At 41.0% G+C, this 14,590-nt stretch overlaps 1 protein-coding gene across 1 annotated transcript; it reads right to left on the bottom strand.

The window, feature by feature from the left end:
• Positions 1-434: 434 nt before the first annotated feature.
• On the bottom strand, positions 435-13,901 carry TEKT4 (tektin 4). Its single transcript, XM_049791210.1, has 6 exons — positions 13,340-13,901; positions 6,177-6,247; positions 4,495-4,638; positions 3,405-3,627; positions 2,254-2,408; positions 435-748 (listed from the first exon to the last, which is right to left on the bottom strand). The coding sequence occupies exons 1-6, from the start codon at positions 13,871-13,873 to the stop codon at positions 532-534; spliced, it is 1,344 nt and encodes a 447-aa protein (XP_049647167.1). The 5' UTR covers positions 13,874-13,901; the 3' UTR covers positions 435-531.
• Positions 13,902-14,590: the final 689 nt, after the last annotated feature.

The following is a 14,590-nucleotide window of genomic DNA, read 5'->3' as shown; positions in this document are numbered from 1 at the left end:
TTTTTTTTTACTAATAGTGTTTGAGCAGCTTAAAAGTCTATCGTCTGTTTCCTTGCTGATCATGTGATCTTCTGTCAGGCAAGCAGTTTTATTGCTCTCCTTTCAGGATGCCTGAAACTGCTAGCAAGCTATAAATGTCATGTCTACATCTGTGTATATTATGATTATTCACAATACATATTCATTCAACATATTCACTTATTAGGGTGAAACCCCAAATATCACGTACTGTGCAAATTATGCATATATGATACATAGATACATGGATATATATCATATATGATACATAGATACATGAATTACCTTTAAGCTGTGTTTTAAACTCACTATACTTTTATAGGCAAAGTTTTACAGTAGTTTTAAAGGCAAGACTCAAAGCCCACCATGATACTATACTAATGTATTTTAACCCAAATAGAAGAAAATACAGTGAATACAGTACTTCTGTGTATAAAGTTATCCATGTATTTTATAGGGAAGATTCTAGACTACATTTTTCTTCCACACTTTGCATAGTTAGGACAGAGATTACTACTGGTAACCTGCTAATTTAAGAACAACAGGGTAGTGTGTGCGGTGGGCCATGCACTTTTGCCTATCAATAAAAATACTGTTTGTTTTCACTGCTATTTCTTTTTCCAAATTCATCCGTGTGTCTTCCAGGTTCCTCAGAGACTGTTCAGATTCCAGCAGTTTTTTCTTCAGGGATTCAATGGACTCCGTTAGTTCTTCAACTTCACCAGTCAACCTGAACAGAATTATGTTAAGTAATAAAAAAAAGAGAAGCCAGTCAGTGTTCAAAAAGACATATGAACTGTAATGGGAATAAAGATCAACAGCTATAGAATCACAATAGTCAACAACAAAGGACCTCAGAGAGGTCCTACATACTTGGTCAAAGGCAGATTTCACTTTCACAGCTTCTGTACGGAAGTCTGCCATGATTTAGATAGTACCAAGAATGTCTTTTTACACTAAATGCAGTGGAACTATCCATCCTCACCTCCTCCCACTGTGTAGGACACTTGTGCTAAGAATTATAGAACAAAATTGTTAGATAAGTTACCCAGTTTGACTGGATCAGCATTTTGTTAAGCCTGTTTTTTAAAATCAGTTCACTGGTATAAAACTCAAGTATTAAAGATGATACCGGCACCAGAGTTCAGAAAACAGTGCTTACTTTAAAAGTATATAAGTTTTTAAAGAAGCAGCAGCACATCATTTTAAAAAAAGCAGCAAACCATTTTTAAAGCAGCACATCATTTCAACTAAAAGTCAACGGGGGGTCAGGTGCTTTACTGCAACCTGCCTGCAGAGAAGGCACATATTTACTTCCTGGGAAAACAAGATTCCTGTGTGCTATGTGAACTGAGTTACTCCAAACAGTATAAGCCTGGCAATTAAACACATGCCCATTCAGCAAAGGACTTGCATGTGTCTTTAAATCCCATTAAAGGCAATGTACATACTGAAAAGCTTGCACATGGATGGTTTGCTGAATCAGGACCTTAAATGAGCGTGCCTGAGATGGTATAAAGCATCTGGATTAACTATAACTTCTTCCTCACTGTATAACGAACAGTATATTGGCTTTAAATGTTAGGCACCTTTGCTACAAGGATATTGTAAGCCTGCAAAAGCTGATTGACCACTTTTCCTAAGGGTAGGAAAATGTGAAGGAGGAGAATCAATTACAAAGCTTATAATGAGATCAAAACTGACAAATGTGACACTCGGACCTTTAATTTGAAAGGATTTGTTGACCTCCAGTTTTAAAACGGATTATTACTGAAAATCAAATGCCACCAGCTCAGTGCTTGTTATTACTGAGGACTTATCTCAGACTATGAGTATATGCAGCCCATTTACATTCTCGGCACTTGAAGCGTAATTCATTCGGCACATAGTCCACCTTGTGGTGAACTTTTGCTAACAGCAAAAGGTTGCAAGTGATACACATGCTGTCAGATCTTTTTTGATCATCTAAATCAAAAAGAAACCACACAGTTCAGAGAAGAAAGCATAGAGGCAAAAGGCGGAGTTGAGTCTATAGATTTTCTATTTGTCAATACATTAGGTTAAAATGATATTTTCCTCACAGTGACTTCAGACAGTTGAATTATTGCTGACTTAGAATCAAACCTAGCAATAAAAGCTAAAGGTTATGTTTTGCCAATAAAAAGTTGCAAAAACTGTCTGACATCACTTCTGGATAGAATAGACACTTTGGAGGACTTGTTTAATAGCATTTACCTGAATTGTGCTTCATCTCTGCAGAGCTCTACATTGGGCCTAAAAGACCTGTCATACAGCCTTGTTTGAGCAACTTTCATTGGGGCTTCTTTGTCTTTGATAGCTTGTTTGAGAGCAGCAATATTAGCTTCTTGATCTCCAATCTCCTTAAGGATCTAAAGAGGATACCCAAGAAAAAGAACTGTTAAAAAAAAGATACACGTTGTCTCTGTGCATGCTATACATCTGTTGACGGTCCTAGTGAATTAGTTAGAGTTTTGACTTCCTATTTGGCCAGAACATAGAAGAAATAGAAGTACAAAGGTGGTTCTGACCTCTTTATTTCTACTACTACACTGAGAATCTGATCTTTGGTCTAAAAAGCAGCAGAAAATATTCTGCAGCATGCTTGAAAACTCTTCCATGTCTCCTGACAACGCATCCTACTCCCATGAATTGCTTTAAATTTAATCGTAAATTTTTAACTGTAAATTATCCAAGAAAAATTCAAGTTATTTTGAATGAGATTGAGAACTGCTGATCAGCTTGGAAATGCACGGATTTCTGGCATTAGTGAAGAAAATGGAAAAGATGGGAAATTCTGAATTCCTTCTTCCTCATAACAACTGCCAGACATGCAAAATTAAAGTCTACGCAGCTGTCGTTACCTAACAGGTGCTAAGAAGTGACTGTTTTTTCCACACTTGCCAATGGGCTAACAGAGAAGTAGGAGCTGCTCTACACTGGAGAAGGGGCAGAGGCTGAAGACACCTCTTGTCCCTTGCCAGGAACTGCTGCTGCTGATACTACTGCAGCACAGCATGGCTTTCCTTCCATAAAAGTGATAATCAGGCTAGCCTGGGAATCCTGGCCCAAAGATCAGCTCCTTGATCACACAGTTTTAAGTTTTAGTTCAGCAAGACATGGAAGTAAGGGTTTAATTTTCTTCATATGTAAGTCTATCTCTTGTTTAGGGAAGTACAAATAGCAGAAAAAGCTGAACTGGAGCCACAGTCTAGCTCTGAGGACTCTTATCAGATACTAAGCTGACACAAAATAGTGTTTGATACCTGATATGGACCAAGACGTTTTTTTCTAGAGGATAAATCTACTGTGATCTTCTCAAAAGAGACTATCACGCCTGTAGCCAGCATTCAAAAAATAACACTTACTTTTTTCAAATGATGCTCTAGTTTGTGTTTTGCATCATCCAGCTCCTCACAGCGTCTGGCAAAAGCCTCATTAACAGCAGCACATTGCATCCTCAGGTCCTCAGATATGTCATGAAGAATATTGTCGATCAAGGCACGAAGATTGATGGAAGCCAGTTTTTCTCGTTCTGCCCTATAGATGTTGTCATGACTGAACTTGGCCCATGTCTCCGGTGTAGAGGCACTGGAAGAAGAGGTGAATGGTATACAAATAGGAACCTTGCTCTTTTGTTCAAGTTGCACTAAAGAGCTCATTATCTCCCTACAAAAGTGTTGTCAACCTCTATTTGTTTTTGCTTTTGCATGCAGTCTAGATTTGCCATGAAGGAAGAAGACTAATCTTTTATAAAATTGATAAACTCTTGTTCATCTTGTTGCTTCTCAGGGAAGTAATACATGACACAAAATCACCCAAAATTCTTCTACCTTTAGCTAATACTATTAAGGCAAAAAAAGTATACACATACTTTCTGTTCAAGCACTTAAGTCACCAGCAAATAAACATGTGACTATATACAAGGTTTACAGTCTGTGTCTACTTTGAAACAAAAAGAAACAAGATCTCTGGTTATATTTTGCCATGTTAAGCAGCAGAACGAATTACGTAGCACTTGGGACATGGCATCATATGAATACTGCCTGAAAAGGGAGGGGGAAGCAGCAAGATTTATTGTAATAGTAATCCTCTCTGTGTACAGGAAGCAGTGTTTGCCTTTCCTGAAAGAATGGCATGCCTGCCGATGTCAAACAGTAAGTCTCAATAGGATTTAGATCAGCTTTGAAAAGTATAAAGCCAATTATTTCCACGAAAAACTTTTCCAAGCTCAGTTTGCATATAGCGAACCAACTTTGCCATCAGTGGTATGCCATGCTGAGATGGTAGCACTACCTTTACTATCCGTATAGCTATTTTAAAGCTATAACTTTGTATGCCCAAAAAAGCAGCAATCGCACCTTTAATTCAGAGCAGCATTACAGCTTTCACTGACGCAAAGGATGTACTATATCTTACCAGGGTTATTTGTGGAGGATAATGACAGTAACTACTCACCTCTCTTCAAACTTCACTGAACTAGGATGGAATTGGATGTTGGTGCTCTGGTTACTGTATCTTCCACATTTATCATCAATGTTGTATGTTTCAATTTTGTCTGACCAGTCCATTTCACAAACCTCTTTGTGATCTCGATTTAATCTGAAAAGCCATAATTATCACACATTGTTGTGGAAAACAATATAATTAAAACTATCAATCAATCACAGACATTTGTGAAGCTAGGCTCTGAGCCTTTGTTTTTCAAAGAGCAATGAGAATGTAAACTTTCCTTTTTGTCTTGAAAAATCCTAACCAAACTCTCCCACAACTATCTGCTAGAAGGACGGTAAGCCTGATATGTTAACCACTACCCTAGACCTTTGGTACTGCTCTGTGCCTACTAAAGGCTTAAAGCTTTTATAGCCTGAGACAAAGGAGTTGTTGGACTTTGGTTTTTATGTAATAATCCCAAAACACAGAGTTCTTCTTCAATAGTGGCAACAGCTGCAGTTATTACGGGGAGAATAGGTAGGAGGTTTGCCCAACAGAATACTCTTCCCATGATAAGACATCAGGTCGTGCTGGTAGAAGACCCATCCTCCTCCTTTGCTAGTATATTGAGTGTGACTCAAATTTAAGACCTCTGTAGAGTGACCCTGTATCATTCTCCGAGTCCTCCTATCTAGCCTTTCAAAGACTGTAGCACGCAGACAGTGTAATTTGTCCTTGGAAGATACAAGTACAATGATATTCACAGTTAAAACTGCTGCTTCGTTGTCAATTAAATAAGGGACATGTCACCTAATTAATTAGAATGATTTCATATTATAAAAGACAGTGGGTCGTTACCAACTGTTAACACCAGATGTCACTCTCACCTCAGGAATTAAAAAGACTCTGCAGGCCCATGATACTAAATCGTACTAAAACGGTCTTAAAACAATTATAAAAAGCGAAGCCTGGACTTAGTAGACTCCTCTCATACTCTAATTGATGTAACAGAACTCCTTTAAATTATTTTGCATTTCTAGACATTCTTTCTAAAAACAATATTTTATTTTATCTGGTAGAATAGCACAAATTGGAGCAAATTAAAAAATGTAAAAACCTAAAATACCAAGGTTTCCAGCTAACTCCTTCATATTGATGCACCTTAGGATTTGGGTAACATCTTTCCAAAGGGCTTGTTATAAATTAAAAGCAAATATTTCTTTAGCAATGCAATGAACATCCATACTGATACAGAAGGTAAAGTGAAGTTTCGTATTTTAAGTTCATACTGACATCTGGAGGCAAAAAATTCATCTTGAAAAGGTCCTTTGATCAGATAAATTATTTTAAAAGCACCTATACTACAAATATAGCACAAGGTGTAACAAGGTAGAGTGATATCCAGAGAATACTTTTATCGCAATTAAGTTTAGTATTGGAAAATTAGAGAACTGAATACACAGACTGGAAACCAGGACTGAAAATATAAAGCATGGCTTTAGAGCAGGACTCTTCTCTTACCTTACCCTACTTGAAAATCCTGAAGTTTCATCACTGAGTACCTCTTGTCAGGTTTAAATGGAATTCACACAGCTCATAAGCCTGGCATTGGTAAGATCTTTATCCCCTGGGCATTGTACCTCTATATGCCAGGAACTGTGTGGCGATATAAATTAGCTACTAAGGTATCGTGAAAAATGTCTTACCGCATCTGGTTGCCAGCTTGCATCAAAGTTCTTTTCAAAAGCTCCTGGATATTTCTGATAAGTTCAGCTTCCTAAATAAAAACATTGAGACTTCTGTGATATCCAGAGCAGTACATACTATCCTGCAGAGCAATTTGATTTCAATGGTTGTGGATAAATACTTAAATCTTCTGCTCATTACCCACTCTTACCCTATTACTGCAAGACATGATTTTCCAAGCAGTTAGCAGATAACGAGGTAACTCAGCTGTAAGTCTAAGGCGGCAGCCGTACTTGGAATACATCTAAAACCTGGGGATTCATTATTTTCATGTTGCATCTGTATTCTATGAAAAAGGCTATGGTCTATCAGATTAAACAGAATATCTGAATTACTTGCACAGCCTTGAAGTAGGGAAAAATAAGGCAACAGCATCATGCTCAGCAGGAGACCAGAGTCACTGCCTTGCACAAACACAAGGTGTCATTTTAAAACTGAGCAGGACACTGTCTGCCCTGCAAGCACAAACTCAGATGTCAGAGGCTGCTGCCTTGCACAGGGATGTGATACGGCAGATCAGCTTCTCTGGCAAGACACTGGCATCCAGAACCTGCAGAGTCCTTGCAGATACCTTCAGAGCCCACTGCCGCCTTCTGTAGTAAGCGTTTTATCTGTATGCAAGGGAGAGGCTTCCCATCAGAGTCCTGCAGATCTCCAAAAATACAGTTTGGTGATAAGATGCTATTTAACAGAAAGGAGTGACAGTATCATAACCTTCTCTTGGCCTGCCTCCTTTGAATGCTTTGTATTAACTAAAAATAGAAGTTACTACTCTGTGATTTAAACAGCTATTGTCTGCTTCAGCAGGTGTAGGAAAGCTGTCATAATATAATCCCAATGACACGCACAGCTTTAATTTTTTTATTAGATCTACTTATTCCAGAACTCATTTTGCCTCTGGTGATGGACAGTATTGAGGACTGCAGAATTATCTCAGATATGCGATGTTGTTTGAGGGGTTAATTTCCTCTGAATTGCAAGACAGTGACTGCTCAAAGTCACGAAGCTTTGCCTCACCTTGATAATGGAGATGATGTCTGAAGTTTCAGCTCAAGCTGTGTTTAGCAGGAATGTTCATTTCAACACAAACATGATAAACCAAAAAAGACCATACTTTCTAATAATCTCTTGGTGAACAAAAAGTACCTGGTGTTCATTTTCAACTGCAGTAATGCTGCTTTAGGGATTAACTATCAGTGCTCTATAAAGTGACTTTACTGACCTGGTGATTTCATATGATTATATAAAAGCCAGTCCAGCAAGCATTTTATTATTTTTTTTATTATTATTTTTTATTTAAAGGAATTTAATATTTGAGGCTCAGATATTAAAAAGAGCTTTTGTATATGAAAAACTCCTAATTAATTTTGCTGTTTTACATGAATGACAGTCATACAATGACAGCTAAGGGAATATGTACTTACTAATAAACTTTATTCCCAGAAACACTGCTGGCACTTGTTGATCCTTGTACTGTTTTTGACAAATAAATGAGTGCATATGTCCCTGCAGTGTCAGTTTCTCCATCATAAGAAACCACCAGGGGCCATAAAAAAGATCACTTTATTCTAAATGGAAAAGGACAATCATAGTTCAAAAGAAAATATTATTCTTAAGGCTTTAAAAGAGCACAACTAAAATACATACATAGCTGAAGGTATCATTTTACAAACTGTGAGAACACGAAGACTCACTTTCTGCAGGGAGGAAGTATTACAATGGCTGAATGGTCAAAGTAAAAATTCAAAAGGATTTTAAAGTGTTAGAAAGATCCAGCACTCAAAATTACATTTATAGTAATTGATACTATTTTGTGTTGGATAGTCAGTCTCCATGTAAACAAAGAGACAACCAGTTTCCTGTGAGTAATGTGCACAATTTTAAATGAGAAAAGCCTTCCTTTAGCAATTAAGGTCTCTCACATGGAAAGAATGAAATAATGCAAAAATAAAGAATTCCCCTGTTGAATGACCTAAAATAAAATTTAAAAATGCATTCCCTGTTGAGGAGATATGCTTTCATATCTGGCATTTAAAACTGAAGATGCAGTTGTCATAATTAATGGCAGTCTAAGGCTTGCTAGAGTGAATAAACAGGCACAAATGACAATGAATTTTCAATGCTTATCTACTAAATTATTTTTCTTAACTTTTAAAACAGTTGAAAAGTCAGATTGTATGGCTGGTAGTAGCTGTGGCACTAGGGTGAAGGTGAAGATCCTTTGAGCTAGGTCCCTCAGTCCTGGCTGCACTTAGACGTCGCAGTACGATCCAGCCTGCTGCCCACCCGTAGCTGTTGCTGGCTCGTGGGATCAACGTGGGAGAAGGTCCTCACCGCATGAACGCCTGCCAGCTAGCACTGCCTGCAGAGGAGCAGGAGCTGGGAATCTCATACACCATGTCAAGGACTTACAAAATGCCGTGTCGGCTCCTTCACATTTTCTTTGCAGAGTAAATTCCATCAACAACCATGGCAAAGAGAGCCGCAGCCTGGAGCAGAGCTCTCCCAGACTTTGTGATTTCAGCCATAAAAATGTGGGTGATTCCACGTTAAAATCCTGAGGGCAGATCTGGGTTTTAGCAAGTGGCAGAATAGATGACCTTTATGTGGTGTGTGCACAGGATTGTGTTGGCAATTCATTCGAGGGCCCAGTCTGCATTAAGAGAGGAAAAGCACATGAAAGACTCTCAGTTGCTAGCAGCATCTTTGGTTCAGAGGACAACATTAACTGCGATTTGCATTTCTTCAGTTCATGAGAGGACTTGGTGGATGAAATGTCTTTTTTTTCTCCTTATTTTTCCCATATATGTCTTCATGTGCTGTCTATTAAAATGAAATACTGTCAAATCTGAAATTATCTTGGCTTCTTTTCAGCTGTCTTCTCCACAGTTAATACTAATAATAAACTTCTGTTATTATAAATGGTTGTCAATTAACAGGGAAAGAACATTTTATAGTTTAGCGTGCCATTTATTTTATTACAGTATTTAATGTTTATGATGCATAAGTCGGCTTTTCCTCAAATCTAGTGATAAAACCATCCCAGTTCATGACTTTGTAAGTGTCTAATTAATGGTGCAAAGAAAACGTTTAAGAGCAGATGTTTGTGCCTTCCATGAATTTACAAATTCAGGAGTTTTGCAGCCTGTCTTTTTACATCAGTGACTTGCATATGTCAGCAATGTCTAAATACAGCACCCAGGGCCAGAATGATACAGTGAGAGAGCAGCTAAGAGGAACTGGTGGAACCCAGTGAGAGAGGCTGTGCAGTCGCCCTTGATTACAAATCCAGCTGCATCCATCCATCAGTAACAACATGACACCAGATGTCCGACACATCAGCACAGCAAATAAAACCAAGCTAGCTTACAGATCTCACTAGATTTAGACCCCCAAACACCGTGTAACAGGCAGACTGTTACTCATTACAGCTGGGAGTGAAAGCAGGTAAGAGTCTTCAAAATCTCAGCTCTGTGACTGGCCTTTTTTCTGCTGATCTCTGAGAGCCATTTCAAAATCCATGATCTGCAGATGCTGAAAATAAGCACCACACTCTTAACTGAGTTGTCTATACACAGGACTGTCCTACTGCACACTGGTTCACTTGGCAAAGCTACAGATCCCAGTGTTTGGAAATGGCATTCTGTTGTTTTCCTTGCCCCATTATTGCAGTTAGCAGGAATACATACATATGTATCCTTTCTCCACTTTTTAAAATTTTAATTTTACACAGTTGACAGGATCTTGGCTAATGCCCTTGTCTTCAGCATCAGGGAATAGCTGGGGCTGACTTCATTGTTGAAGCAAACACACAACAAATCAACACTCTGAGTCTAGGGTAAAAAAATGGCATAAATGTAAGTACATCCACTTATTCCGAAGTCATATCTGGCACTTAGTTAATGAGTCTGGACACTGGACATGTGAAAATAACCTTGAAATGCAGCTGAAACATGATTTATTGACAGTATACCATCACGAGGCAAGTCCTTTGCTAGGGCTTACATTTTCAATATTAAATGTGTGCACTTAAACATACTAAACTGTCACTAAATTGATGCAGAGGGGATTCAGAGGAGATGTCATATGGGTTATGAAAGTCAAAAACCTCATACAAAACAGATGCATGTACTGCTTTTTATGAATTCAGCTATTTCCAATGCAGCAGCACAAAGAAATACAATTCTTCTACTTGAGAGATTTTATCTTCTTTTTAGTCATCAAATAACCTTCTTTATTGGAGAAACAATTGTGTCCTTCCACTTCTTTTTCTTAACCAGAACTGCGTTAATAAAAGATGAATAAGCTGTTAAGTGGAGTCAATGAACTTCTGAGTAACAGCTGATTTTACTATGCATGTGAGGAGCTTTCACTTAAATACCCTCATCCCTCATTCCAGCCGTGGCTATTTAGTGGTGCTGTGTATCGCAATAGGTGATCTACATATGACTCCATGCTGCAAAGCAAATAGGACTGATGAGTTGGAACCAAAACTACCTAAATTAAATAGATGGTGTGCCAAAAAATAGGAAAACCCCAAATATTATCTAGATGCATAAAACCTTCATCACAGATACTTCTGTTTTCTTTGTGAGTCATCTGAAGTGATTCCTACTGAACGGAAAAAAAAAGTGCAATTACATGCAGAGATTCAAAACTGCTTGTATATGTGTATTAGATGTTGTCTCTTTAAATGTCACCTGCCAGAGGGCTGCTGAAAGGTGGTTACCTTGGCAGGATGCTCTGGAAACTGGGAAATGTTCTTCATTGCTGTGGAAAGCTGAAAGCAGGCGTAAAACCTATGTCCTATGAAAAGCTTTTCCATGACTATGTGAAAGGTAGTCCCTTGTCCAGACATGCTCTCCCCCTAGTTGCAGATTCCCCATGCACCGGTCCATGGGAGCTGGCAGGAACACGGCAAAGATACCAGAGAATGACACCAACACAAGCCTGGGTTGCTAGTAGGAGAGGCAGAATTTCAAAGGAAGGAAAATGCCGTAGAATATCAATTGACTGTGTAATTAAAACTGCAAGGAAAATAATGTCTGTTTCCTAACACAGCTGACTTCTGGAAACTTTTTCCTCTTTACTCAGTTTTTGCATGGGAAGATAATAAATGACTCCTGATCTCCCTTGCATTATCATTTCTTAAGAAAGTTAAGATGAGAAAGTGACTGTAAAAGTAAGCAACATTCAGAAAAAGTCAGTGCTTTAGTGATAAAATTTCCATAACTCCTCCAAATAAGCAAATGTTGTCACACAGAGCTACAAGTGAACTGGGCCGTTAACTTGAAAATCTGCACAGTGAACAGTCAGAATTCATGGAAGAGCAGCTCTAAGTGTCAAGAATTATTAGTCAGTTTTGGAGAGAGTAAGAAATACAAGGTACTATCTGTTTTCTTGCAGTGAAAGAGGTATAGAGTATGGCTGCAGCTTAAAGAGTTGGCAAAGCCACAGAGGGCACATTTTAACATCTACTTGCAAACATTCATGCCATAAAATCTATTCCTCTATGAAAATGAGAAGGATTTCCTCTGGTATTATGTACTCCTCTTTCTTCTGCACTGCAAAGGTCATTGGCATGGCAACAAAATCTTCATTTCTCAAGGGTCCATCTGCTGCTGGTATACACGCCTCATCTGAACTCATATCATACTTTTTTGATGACATCCTACTTGGCTGTTGACGGTCTGTCGTCACAAGCACACAATCACAATTTCAGGTGAAGAATTAGCAGCAGCAGCAGCAGATGGACTTTTGAGCAATGAACAAACTATTCTCTGAGATCAGGAGGAAAGAAATAGAGGAGAGAAATCCTGCCAGAAAATTATTTTGGGGGGTAAATCTAATATTTCATGATTACTCTAAAACATCAGCAGCTGATGAAAATAATTTCTTTCCTGTAATCTGAATTTTGTAACAATTTCCACACTGAAATATCCTATGCACTAACTCTTCACATGATTATATTTTTGACTGGAACAACCTCTTAAATATTGATTACAGTTCAGCAATTGTACATAATTCCTATTCAAAATATTGCTGAATACTATCATGCCATCAACTACGGAAGTCTCTTCAATATTTTTCTAACAACAAATATTAATCATCTGGTTTAATCAGTAAGTCATCATGAATCAACTTTCACAGTATATTGGAAGCTGCAGGCAAATAATCATTAATTTATTTGTGGGACACTAGAATATGTATCATTCCAGAATGAAAAATGACCCAGAATCTGCTCTCTGTAACATCTGCAGCCACAATAATTGCATCAGCTTTGAAGGCAATCTACATGCAGTGTTGGATCTCAGTGACAGATAACAAAGTGTCAGCTGGAGTAAAGAGTCCTCCATGGCAGGAAAAGGATCAAGCAAATTTCAGGAGAGTCTCAGGTTTGCGGAAGTCACACTATCAGAAATACCATCTGTCTGTGCCCCCCCCCCCGCTTACCTGGAGCTATCACCTCATGCAGGTGTCACGCAACTACATTGTACTGTTCATTGTACTGTCCTGGACATTTAAAATGATGGTTTGTGTTGAGACACTGTTTGTGTTGGATCAGCACCTCGTCGTGAACCTTGGCAAGACTACAGCGTCGGACTCAGTAGTAAAAGGTAATGGCAGAGACTGCCAGATTTAGGACAGCTTGAGTGTGGAAATAGGCAAGGAGCATTTCACTTGTTCTGAACAGTCCACTTATTGGGTACTGCATTTTTGAAGTGTAGCCTGCAGAGGTGAGGGGACTTTAAGCCAAGCGGAGGCTGGAAGAAGTTTAATGCTAGAATAGGATGCCCATCTTGGTTCAGGAAACCTCTGTTTTGATTTTGTTTGGATCTGGTCTGAGAGTGGGGATCTGGTCTCCCCTAGTCATACTCATGTGATTTTAAATACTTTTTAAACAGAGGAAGAATTTAAAGCAATCCTTCTTAAACCTAGGAGTGACAGACAGAGTCCAGGCTGCCAGGAAGGGGCACTAGACCTCTGTGCATTGCTAGAAGAGACCTTCACAAGCTGCAGTTGTCACCTACCGACAAAGCTGTTCATCATTTTGAATTCTGATACCAGAGCAGCACTAAGAGAGGGCTGCCAACAACCCTTAATATCCTAACATCCTGCTCACCTTCAGCAACTCTCTCTCTACCTCATCACTGACCAGGTCCGGGGGTTGCCTCCTCTCCCGACACTGCAGGTTATCGGTAGCAATGGCATAGGGCACCTCAGTGGCATCGAGCGCCCTTTCCAGCCGCAGCTTCTGGGCTGCCAGCAGGCCGGTCTCGGCATCCAGCTCCTCAATCTCCTTCTGGAGCTCGGCCTTCCAGAAGTGTATGTCCCGCAGGCGCTGGCCCAGGCTGGCCGTGGAGTCCCGTTGGGTACGTTGGGCAGTGGCAGCGGCCCGTTCGGCCAGCTCCTTGGCCTCTGCCCGGCCACGCTCGCCCTGCTCGCAACCGGTCGAGGCCTTGTGGTACAGATCGTTGTTGCTCTGGTACCACTCGGCGGGCAGGTACTTGGCAGTACGGAAACCAGCCGTGGCCAGGCCGCTGGAGGAGTCGGGCCCCGTGTTCAGCGCCATCTCGTACACCTTCACGGGTAGGTCGGAGGCGGGCACGGCCTGCGGAGCCGGCTCCTTGGTCAGCAGGACCCCGGCCTGCTCCATGGCTCCCGGGCCTCCCGCTGGGGCAAACCCCGGCTAGGCCGCGCCGCGTCCTCCCGTTGCCGGGGCAACGGCAGCAGCCAATGAGGAGGCGGGTTCCCCCCCCCCCGTCGCGAAGGGAAACCCGAAGCGGTAACGGGGGTTTAACGGCGCGCCCAGCGACGAAAGCCACCAATCAGAGCGCGGATCCGCCCCGAGGGCGCGTCGGATAGGGGAACGCCGGCTGCCCCGCACCCGCCTCCACGCTGCTTGTTGCTATGGCGACGGGGACACCCAATGGGGAAGGGGCAGGGCTTGGCGCGGGGGGGCGCTGGCGGTGTCATGGCGGCGGCGGGCGGCCTCGGGGCGGGAGGGATTCCCGGCACAGGCCTCGGTGCGTGTTGTAACGCTTGTAATTCGGAGAACAAAGATACCCTGAAGTCTTACATTGCGTTCTGGGTCCCCTTTGTGCTGAGGAACTTCTCTTTTTCCAGCTGCCTCCTGGGCGCAAAACCACCTTTCCCTGTTTGTTTTGGAAATACAAGAGGATCCTGACAGGACTTCTGTCCGGTTCCTGTCCAGCAGGCGGTGGAGGTGAGGCGGAGGTGCTGTGTGCCCCTCCGTGCTCGCCCCTGGGCCCAGAGAGGCCCTCGGCCGCTGGTCAAGGGCCTGTGGAGGCCACGGGGCCCTGGGCAGGGCCTGCAGCATCCGCTGGTTTTAACCCATTCAATTTCATACGTT

This window comes from Accipiter gentilis, chromosome 33 (genome assembly GCF_929443795.1).
Source record: "Accipiter gentilis chromosome 33, bAccGen1.1, whole genome shotgun sequence".
Classification (NCBI taxonomy): domain Eukaryota; kingdom Metazoa; phylum Chordata; class Aves; order Accipitriformes; family Accipitridae; genus Astur; species Astur gentilis.
The sequence above is the reverse complement of the archived record's forward strand: the minus strand, read 5'-3'. Positions and strand labels throughout refer to the sequence as shown.

Excerpts from the sequence above, each read along its gene's own strand:
- TEKT4 (XM_049791210.1), bottom strand. The coding sequence starts at position 13,873 with ATGGAGCAGGCCGGGGTCCTGCTGACCAAGGAGCCGGCTCCGCAGGCC. Across the intron at positions 6,248-13,339 it reads TAGAGAGAGAGTTGCTGAAG|GAAGCTGAACTTATCAGAAA; the intron begins GTGAGCAGGATG and ends GTTTTTATTTAG. Across the intron at positions 749-2,253 it reads AGAGATGAAGCACAATTCAG|GTTGACTGGTGAAGTTGAAG; the intron begins GTAAATGCTATT and ends AATTCTGTTCAG.